General features: G+C 41.0%; 1 protein-coding gene across 1 annotated transcript in view; it reads left to right on the forward strand.

Moving 5' to 3' along the window:
* The window catches only part of LOC123499535 (mediator of RNA polymerase II transcription subunit 15-like), a 9,855-nt gene extending 157 nt beyond the window's left edge, over positions 1-9,698 (forward strand). The window contains exons 2-4 of the mRNA XM_045247634.1: positions 5,221-5,280; positions 7,427-7,485; positions 8,785-9,698. Coding sequence (XP_045103569.1) covers positions 5,221-5,280; positions 7,427-7,485; positions 8,785-9,589 — 924 coding nt within the window. The 3' untranslated portion in view covers positions 9,590-9,698. The remainder of the gene's footprint in view (positions 1-5,220; positions 5,281-7,426; positions 7,486-8,784) is intronic.
* Positions 9,699-10,000: the final 302 nt, after the last annotated feature.

Genomic DNA, 10,000 nt, shown 5'->3' on the forward strand with positions numbered 1-10,000 from the left:
CACAACGACAACTACTACGACTACAACTACCACTCTAATCTACCACTACTATCTCTGCGCCTCTCAAATCTCAGTGGAAGAGCTATGTGGACTCTTGAAGTGGATTGCGTTGTGCTTTGTGGTGATGTGGATACGTTGTGGTGAAGTGTGGTGATTGTGGTGACAGTGGTGGTGGTGGTTGTATATTTTTTTGTACGTGTATTTTGTTGGTTCGGGTGTAGTGGTGGTGGTGGTGGTTGTAGTCACAGTTGGGGTTGGTAGTAATGGGGGGTGGTGGTGGTAGTAGTGGTGTAGGTGGTGGTGGTTGTGGTGACAGTTGGTGCATGTCACGTCAACTCTTTCATTCTAACATCACTACATTGCAAAAAAATAAATGAATAAGTAGATAAACGAATAGGATAAGATAAAATAGAATAGATGAATGAATAAATAAATAAATAATCTAATTTTCACAAGCTTATTATAGTAGCTATCAATAAGAACCTTTCCAAACAGTAACTCTCTTCTATTTCAAAGCTCTCGTTGATGTTACACGATTTTCTAAGGGCGTGTCTTTGTGGTTCTAGTGACAAATATAAGGATTTCTATATTATTAAAAGGAGAAAGTCTTTTTTTTTTAGTTAAACTGTTTTTCTAAGGGCGTGTCTTTGTGGTTCTAGTGACAAATATAACAAGATTTCTATATTATTAAAAGGAGAAAGTCTTTTTTTTAGTTAAACTGTTTTTCTAAGGGCGTGTCTTTGTGGTTCTAGTGACAAATATAAGGATTTCTATATTATTAAAAGGAGAAAGTCTTTTTTTTAGTTAAACTGTTTTTCTAAGGGCGTGTCTTTGTGGTTCTAGTGACAAATATAAGGATTTCTATATTATTAAAAGGAGAAAGTCTTTTTTTTAGTTAAACTGTTTTTCTAAGGGCGTGTCTTTGTGGTTCTAGTGACAAATATAAGGATTTCTATATTATTAAAAGAAGAAAGTCTTTTTTTTAGTTAAACTGTTTTCTAAAGGTGATTTTTTTTGTGGTTCTAGTGAAATATTTGATAAGAAAAGGAGAAACAGTGATTTTTTAAAAGTTAGCTACACTGTTTTCTAATTTCTTTTATTTCACGGTTCTAGTGGCGGATTCAACAAGACTTTCTATATCATTTAAAGGAGAAACACTTTGATAACCCGGATACTTTCATTTTATTGCTTCAAAAATAACGGAAAAAATATCATAATACATTTCCTGCTCTAAGTTTGTGGTTTTTGATAAGATTTGTTGGTTTCGGTCACGTGGAGTTGCAAAATCTTATCTTATACTTGAAAAAAAGAAAAAGAAAAGAAAATGATGTCACTTCTCTTCATTAACCGCTATGAAATGTTAATATATGGAACACTTTTTTACTTGCATTTTGTTGGCTTGGAGAGCTTCTGATTCTGTTTCTGATTCTGTTTCTGATTCTGTTTCTGATTCTGTCTCTGATTCTGTTTCTGATTCTGTCTCTGATTGTGATTCTGATTCTGTCTCTGATTCTGTCTCTGATTCTAATTCTGTTTCTGATTCTGTCTCTGATTCTAATTAAGTTTCTGATTCTGTTTCTGATTCTGATTCTTTTTATAATTCTGCTTCTGATTCTGTTTCTGATTCTGTTTCTGATTCTGATTCTGTTTCTGATTCTGTTTCTGATTCTGTTTATAATTCTGCTTCTGCTTCTGTTTCTGATTCTGTTTCTGATTCTGTTTCTGATTCTGTTTCTGATTCTGTTTCTGATTCTGTTTATAATTCTGTTTCTGATTCTGTTTCTGTTTCTGATTCTGTTTCTGATTCTGTTTCTGATTCTGTTTATAATTCTGTTTCTGATTCTGTTTCTGATCCTGTTTATAATTCTGCTTCTGATTCTGTTTCTGATTTTGTTTCTGATTCTGTTTCTGATTCTGTTTCTGATTCTGTTTCTGATTCTGTTTATAATTCTGTTTCTGATTCTGTTTCTGTTTCTGATTCTGTTTCTGATTCTGTTTCTGATTCTGTTTATAATTCTGTTTCTGATTCTGTTTCTGATTCTGTTTATAATTCTGTTTCTGATTCTGTTTCTGATTCTGTTTATAATTCTGTTTCTGATTCTGTTTCTGTTTCTGATTCTGTTTCTGATTCTGTTTCTGATTCTGTTTCTGATTCTGTTTATAATTCTGTTTCTGATTCTGTTTCTGTTTCTGATTCTGTTTCTGATTCTGTTTCTGATTCTGTTTATAATTCTGTTTCTGATTCTGTTTCTGATCCTGTTTATAATTCTGCTTCTGATTCTGTTTCTGATTTTGTTTCTGATTCTGTTTCTGATTCTGTTTCTGATTCTGTTTCTGATTCTGTTTATAATTCTGTTTCTGATTCTGTTTCTGTTTCTGATTCTGTTTCTGATTCTGTTTCTGATTCTGTTTATAATTCTGTTTCTGATTCTGTTTCTGATTCTGTTTATAATTCTGTTTCTGATTCTGTTTCTGTTTCTGATTCTGTTTCTGATTCTGTTTCTGATTCTGTTTATAATTCTGTTTCTGATTCTGTTTCTCATTCTGTTTCTGGTTCTGTTTCTGATTCTGTTTCTGATTCTGTTTCTGATTCTGTTTCTGATTCTGTTTCTGATTCTGTTTCTGATTCTGTTTCTGATTCTGTTTCTGATTCTGTTTCTGATTCTGTTTCTGATTCTGTTTCTGTTTCTGATTCTGTTTCTGATTCTGTTTATAATTCTGCTTCTGATTCTGTTTCTGATTCTGTTTCTGATTCTGTTTCTGATTATGTTTCTGATTCTGTTTCTGATTCTGTTTCTGATTCTGTTTCTGATTATGTTTCTGATTCTGTTTCTGATTCTGATTCTGTTTCTGATTCTGATTCTGTTTCTGATTCTGTTTCTGATTCTGTTTCTGATTCTGTTTCTGATTCTGTCTCTGATTCTCTTTCTGTCATTCGAAAATCTGAAATGGCGCCATGAATTTCCAAAACCACTATAATTCTCTTTGTTTCACGCGATTTCTCTTCACTAACTCTCTCAAAAGAACAGAAAACAGATCACAAAACGTTTCTAATCAAAGTTCAAAGTTCTGATAATATTTTCTGTTGGTTTTCGTAACGTTAAATTGAAAAAAAATAAATAAATAAAGTAAAAAAGTTATATTATGAGAGAGCAAAGCGTTTTAGAACACTGGACAAAGGAACCTGATGATGATGATGATGATGACGATGATGATGATGATGGTGATGATGTGCAACTAATAATGGCTTGGTAATGCTGTGAGGCCCGTCATCATCTTATAACAATGGTGATAGGCTTTCATAATGCTGCGATGATGGAAGGCTCTCCGTTCTGCTGTGGTGATGCTGTGGTGTTGCTGTGGGGTCCTGACATAACACTGTGCTAATGCTGTAAGGCCTGACAATGCTGTGAGGTCTGACGCAATGCTGTGAGGGTTAATGCAATGCTGTGACGACACTTTATCCTCAAAATGCTGTGAAAATGCTGCCAATCTAACTATTTTGCTGTGATAATGCTGAATAACACTAGAAAGTTTGATATTTTGCTGTGGTAATGCTTTGTAACACTAGAAAGCTTGATATTTTGCTGTGTTAATGCTGTATAACACTAGAAAGCTTAATATTTTGCTGTGTTAATGCTGTTTAACACTAGAAAGCTTGATATGCTGTGGTAATGCTTTATAACACCAGAAAGCTTGATATTTTGCTGTGTTAATGCTGAATAACACTAGAAAGCTTGATATTTTGCTGTGTTAATGCTTTTGTAACACTAGAAAGCTTAATATTTTGCTGTGGTAATGCTTTGTAACACTAGAAAGCTTGATATTTTGCTGTGTTAATGCTGTATAACACTAGAAAGCTTAATATTTTGCTGTGTTAATGCTGTTTAACACTAGAAAGCTTGATATGCTGTGGTAATGCTTTATAACACCAGAAAGCTTGATATTTTGCTGTGTTAATGCTGAATAACACTAGAAAGCTTGATATTTTGCTGTGTTAATGCTTTTGTAACACTAGAAAGCTTAATATTTTCCTGTGGTAATGCTTTGTAACACTAGAAAGCTTAATATTTTGTTGTGGTAATGCTTTGTAACACTAGAAAGCTTAATATTTTGCTGTGGTAATGCTTTGTAACACCAGAAAGCTTGATATTTTGCTGTGTTAATGCTTTGTAACACTAGAAAGCTTAATATTTTGCTGTGGTAATGTTTTATAACACTAGAAAGCTTGATATGCTGTGGTAATGCTTTATAACACTAGAAAGCTTGATATCATGCTGTGTTAGAGGTGTGATAGCATTAAAACACCCTGTACTATGCTGTTAAATCATTATGCTGCGGCGATACTGTGGCGAGGCTGCGGTGGCGGTGGTGTGGCCTTGACGGAGACTCGTGTTATGGGTGAGGCTGCATGCACTGCCCCTGGTACCGTTAGTGTGCTGGGCTGTCCTTCACGTGGTTGCCTACCGTCCTCTGCTGGCCTCCACACTTAACGGAGGCTCAGATTTAGACACCGACGCTGGCTGGCTGGGTAGACTAGCTGGGTGGACTCGGTGGGTGGACTGAGTGGGTGGACTGGGTGACTAAGTGGGTGGACTGGGTAGTGGTGGTGGTGGTGGTGGTGACACTGAATCCAGCGCGTGTAAAAACTTGTTACTATTCACTTCTACTTTCACTAATACTCTCTCCACCACCACCACTACCACCACTACCACCACTACCGCCACCACCACCACCACCACCAGTGCTATCAAAGTACATACACTAAACTAGCTATTCTGTTAATGTTCTCTACTGTTTTTACATATTCCACCACCACCACCATCACCACTACCACCACTACCACTCACACTAGTTAATAACCCTTTACTCCCTCACCAAGACTGTTTTCAAAGGCCACAGAGATGATTAGCCGAGTTCACAAGACATTTTTTCCTTTCAATAGTGTAAAATTCTTGTTAATCTTACTAGAACCATAAAAACACCCTTGAAATTTCGTGTTCCTTCACCACGAGTGTTTTCAAAGGCCACAGAGATGATTAACCAGGTTTTCAAGAGTGTTTCCCCTACATAGTAACATAGAAACCTCATTAATCTGTCACTACAACCATAAAAAACACCTTTAGAAACTCTCGTCAGTTAGAGAAGCCCTTAGAAAATAGTGGAGTAGACGCTGAAGTGTTTGAGAATACTGTCTAATGTTTTGTGTCCCTCCTTCAGGTGTGGATCTGCTGCCTGACGGTGGTCGCGGCGCAGGGGCGAGGCTTCGCGCCACAGCCGGTAAGGACGAGGGAGGGGAGGGAGGAGAAGGAGGAGGAGAAAGTTAAGGGGAAAATGAGGAGGATAAGGAAGTTAACGAAGAAGAGAAGTACTAGGACGAGGAGAAGGAGGAGGAGGAGGAGGAGGAGGAGGAGGAGGAGGAGGAGGAGGAGGAGGAGGAGGAGGAGAAGAAGAGAAAGTTAGGCATCAGGAGATGAAAGAGGAGAAGGAGAAGGAGGAGAATTTAAAGAGAAGAAGGAGGAAGACGATAACAACAACAACAACAACAACAACAACAACAACAACAACAACAACAACAACGAACACGGAAAAGACACACACAGCACCAGAACGCAATGAAGAATCAAAACAACAACAACAACAACAACAACAACAGATCTTTTGTCCCTCGGAAGACTGATAAGCTGAAAAAACAAGAAAAAGAGAGAGAGAGAGAGAGAGAGAGAGAGAGAGAGAGAGAGAGAGAGAGAGAGAGAGAGAGAGAGAGAGAGAGAGAGAGAGAGAGAGAGAGAGAGAGAGAGAGAGAGAGAGAGAGAGAGAGAGAGAGAGAGAGAGAGAGAGAGAGAGAGAGAGAGAGAGAGAGAGAGAGAGAGAGAGAGAGAGAGAGAGAGAGAGAGAGAGAGAGAGAGAGAGAGAGAGAGAGAGAGAGAGAGAGAGAGAGAGAGAGAGGAGGAAATATAGGGAGAGGAAACAAGAAAACAGGTTATAGAAGGAGGGGAGGAGGGGGAGGAGAGGAGGGGAAGGTGTTAAGTGTTGGGGGGAGGAGGAGGGGGCGGAGGCGCACCTTTACCACTTCATCCCCCCCCCCCTAATAAAAGTCAATGGGTCAGGGGCATGGGTCTCTCTCTCTCTCTCTCTCTCTCTCTCTCTCTCTCTCTCTCTCTCTCTCTCTCTCTCTCTCTCTCTCTCTCTCTCTCTCTCTCTCTCTCTCTCTCTCTCTCTCTCTCTCTCTCTCTCTCTCTCTCTCTCTCTCTCTCTCTCTCTCTCTCTCTCTCTAATATGACTTTGTCCAGAGAGAAGAAAAGCGGAAAGAGAGAGAGAGAGAGAGAGAGAGAGAGAGAGAGAGAAGAGAGAGAGAGAGAGAGAGAGAGAGAGAGAGAGAGAGAGAGAGAGAGAGAGAGAGAGAGAGAGAGAGAGAGAGAGAGAGAGAGAGAGAGAGAGAGAGAGAGAGAGAGATAGACATAAACAGACAGACAGACACACACACACACACACACACACACACACACACACACACACACACACACACACACACACACACACACACACACACACACACACACACACACACACACACACACACACACACACACACAAAGCGGTCAAGAGCAGGAAGTCATAAGAGGTGGGGGGGGGGGAGATAGGAGAAGTTGTCGAGTAAGGGAGGAAGGGGGGAGATGAGGCAGAGGAGTGGGAGAGAGAGAGAGAGAGAGAGAGAGAGAGAGAGAGAGAGAGAGAGAGAGAGGAGGGAGGTAAGGAGGGGAAGGAGGTGAAGGGCGCAGGTAGACACGAGAGATGCAGGTAAAGGGTGCCCACCTCACCACACCTTTAATTAACTGGACACGTGGAAATACTTGCTCTTAGGTTGGCTCAGGTATTGTTAAGTTAGGTTAGGTTGGGTTAGGTTAGGTTAGGTTAAGTAAAAAGAGAGAGAGAGAGAGAGAGAGAGAGAGAGAGAGAGAGAGAGAGAGAGAGAGAGAGACAGATAGGTAGACTGACAGAGAGACAAACAGACAAGCAAACAGACAGACAGAGAGAGACAGAGAAACAGAGAGAGACAGAGAGACAGATAGATAGACTGACAAAGAGACAAACAGAAAGACTGACAGACAGAGAGATACAGAAAGAAAGAGAGAGAGACAGACAGATAGGTACACTGACAGAGAGACAAAGAGACAAGCAAACAGACAAACAAACAACAATAAAACCACACTACCATACAATACAACATACACTATACAACACACAATAAATGACACGCCAAGCTCTTACACTCCTTCCTCACAACACTTGCAAATCATCCAGAATTTCATCAACACGAAGAGAACACGGAAGTAAGACACACAACGCAAACTGTCCTTCACTTACATACTGCACTGCCATAAGCACAGCACGCATCTCACTCCACCGTCTTTTGCCCCCTCAGTTCCTTGGAGACGACCTGCACACCACCACGCCCGTCCCCATCCTGAAGGACTCCCGCAGGTCAGAGAGAGAGAGAGAGAGAGAGTGTGTGTGTGTTTACGATTCTAAAGGCAGATTGATAAGATTTCTACATTATTAACTAGAGATACACCCTTGAAAAACCTATTAGTTATCTCTGTGGCCTTGGAATTTAGTCGTGGTGACAGAGCAAAGCGTTAGTAAATAAAGATCATAGCTAACTTCCCGCGCGCTGTGAGTCGGCGGCGGGAGAGGAAGTCTTAGGTAAACACAACCCGCGTTTCACTAACTCCACGTACATTACTCGCCACTTTCCATTGACTGTCTTACCACCATCACGTTTTCTGTAAGTGTTCCTCGTAGGCTAATCTTCCTTCCTAATCTTCCAGTGCTTCATCTTCTTTTCAGTTTTTCCTAGCCTAATCTTCCTTTCTCTTCCTTCCTAATCTTCTTCCAGTGTTTCTAATCTTCTTTTCAGTTTTTCCTAGCCTAATCTTCCTTTCTCTTCCTTCCTAATCTTCTTCCAAATGTTTCAAATCTTCTTTTTTTTTTCGTAACCTAATCCTACTCTGTGTTTCTTCCTAATCTTTTCTGAGTTTCTAATCTTCTTCCGGTGTTCCTTATAGCCTAATATTCTTTACATTTCCTCTCTAATCATTTCCGAGAGTTTCTCCCAGCATTCCCTACGAGATGATCTTCCTCTATATTCCTTCATAAACTTCTCTGAGTGCTTCTAATCATCATACGGTGTTCCTAATCTTCTCCTAGTGTTCCTAACCTTTTCCCAGTGTTGATAATATTTTCCTAGTGTTTCTATCTTCTCTCAAGTACTCTTAACCGCTTCAGTACTGGGACACATTTTTACCTTGAGTTTTGTGTACAATTAGACCATTTTATTGATATTAGGAAGGGTCTATGGAGGTCAGAAGAGTAATGGCCACAGTCCTCACTATTTTAACTCCTTCAGTACTGGGACACACTTTTATCTTGAGTTTTGTGTACGATTAGACCATTTTATTGACATTAGGAAGGGTCTATGGAGGTCAGAAGAATAATGGCCGCAGTCTTCACTATTTTAATCCCCACATGAGTTTCTGAAGCTGTATAAAATCACCAAACAGTAACCAGGATGAATATGGAAACGCGTCATGGTTACTCAAGGGATTAATATCTTATCATTGTTAATTTCCCAGTGTTACTAATCTTCTCCCAGTCTTCCTAATCGTCTCCCAAGTATCCTTAATCTTCTCCCAGTGTCTTTATTCTTCTTTGCATCCTTTCCTGTGTTCCTAGCCTCCTACAATCTTCCTCGCAGCCTAACCTTTTTTCTCCCTCACGCAGGATTGACCTTCACACCGGCGCCTTTGTCTACGAGTACATTGGAGGCGACGGTTCCTCTAAGTTTGAGTTCCGCTACCCTAACGGAACAGTGGTGGGGAACTTCAGCTTCATCAACGAAAACGGGGAACTAGAGACACGTGTGTACAACCATGGCGGTGAGGTGGACGAGACGACAGATCCTAACTATATTGATCTTGGTAACTACGACTATTGGCGCCATTTAGAGCAGCCAGCTGACGAGGTACGAGGAGGGCAGTCTGGCTTCGTTCCCCAGCAGATAGCACGCCCCACCCCACGCAGAAGGCAGAGACCACGCCGCCCATCACCCACGCCTCCACAGATACAAATCCAGCCACAGTTCCAGCCTATACCGCAGCCCCCGCAGCAACCCCAGCCCCAAGCACCTCCACAGCAGCATTTCCAGCCACAGCCACAGCACCAGTTCCAGCCACAACCACAGCAGCAGTTCCAGCCACAGCCACAGCAGCAGTTCCAGCCACAGCCACAACAGCAGTTCCACCAGCAGCCGCAACACACCCCAGCCCCACAGCAGCAGTTCCGCCCACAGCCACAGCCTAGAATCTCACTCCAGCAGGCACCACAGGCTAGATCCTCACGCCCATCACTCGTTGACACGCCCACTTTCCAGATCCCAGCCCCACAGCCACGCCCACGTCCAAGAGCACAGCAGAGGCCACAGCAAAGGCCACAGCAAAGGCCACACAGACTCGACTTGTCTCCACAGCAAGGGCAAAGAAACCAACCCGATGCATTTTTGGATAGTGTGATTGCAAGATTTAATTAGGTTAAGTTAGGTTAGGTTAGGTTAGGTTAGTGGTGGTTCCTTTCTCTCTCTCTCTCTCTCTCTCTCTCTCTCTCTCTCTCTCTCTCTCTCTCTCTCTCTCTCTCTCTCTCTCTCTCTCTCTCTCTCTGTTCATATTTTTCTTATTTATTCTTATTCTTTACCTGCATTTAAATTTTTCTTCTTTTTTCCTATTTTTCTTTTCTCTTCATTCTTCTTTCTTCTTCTTCTTCTTCTTCTTCTTCTTCTCAATCATTCTTCTGCAACATTTTCTATCTTCTCTATTCCCATCCTTAAATTCCCGTTCTTCTCCTCCTCCTCCTCCTTCTTCTCCTTCTCCTTCTCCTTCTCCTTCTCCTCCTCCTCTTCTTCAAATCATCCTCTCTTAATCCACCATCACTGCACACAATTCAA

Source organism: Portunus trituberculatus, chromosome 8 (genome assembly GCF_017591435.1).
Source record: "Portunus trituberculatus isolate SZX2019 chromosome 8, ASM1759143v1, whole genome shotgun sequence".
Taxonomy (NCBI): Eukaryota; Metazoa; Arthropoda; class Malacostraca; order Decapoda; family Portunidae; genus Portunus; species Portunus trituberculatus.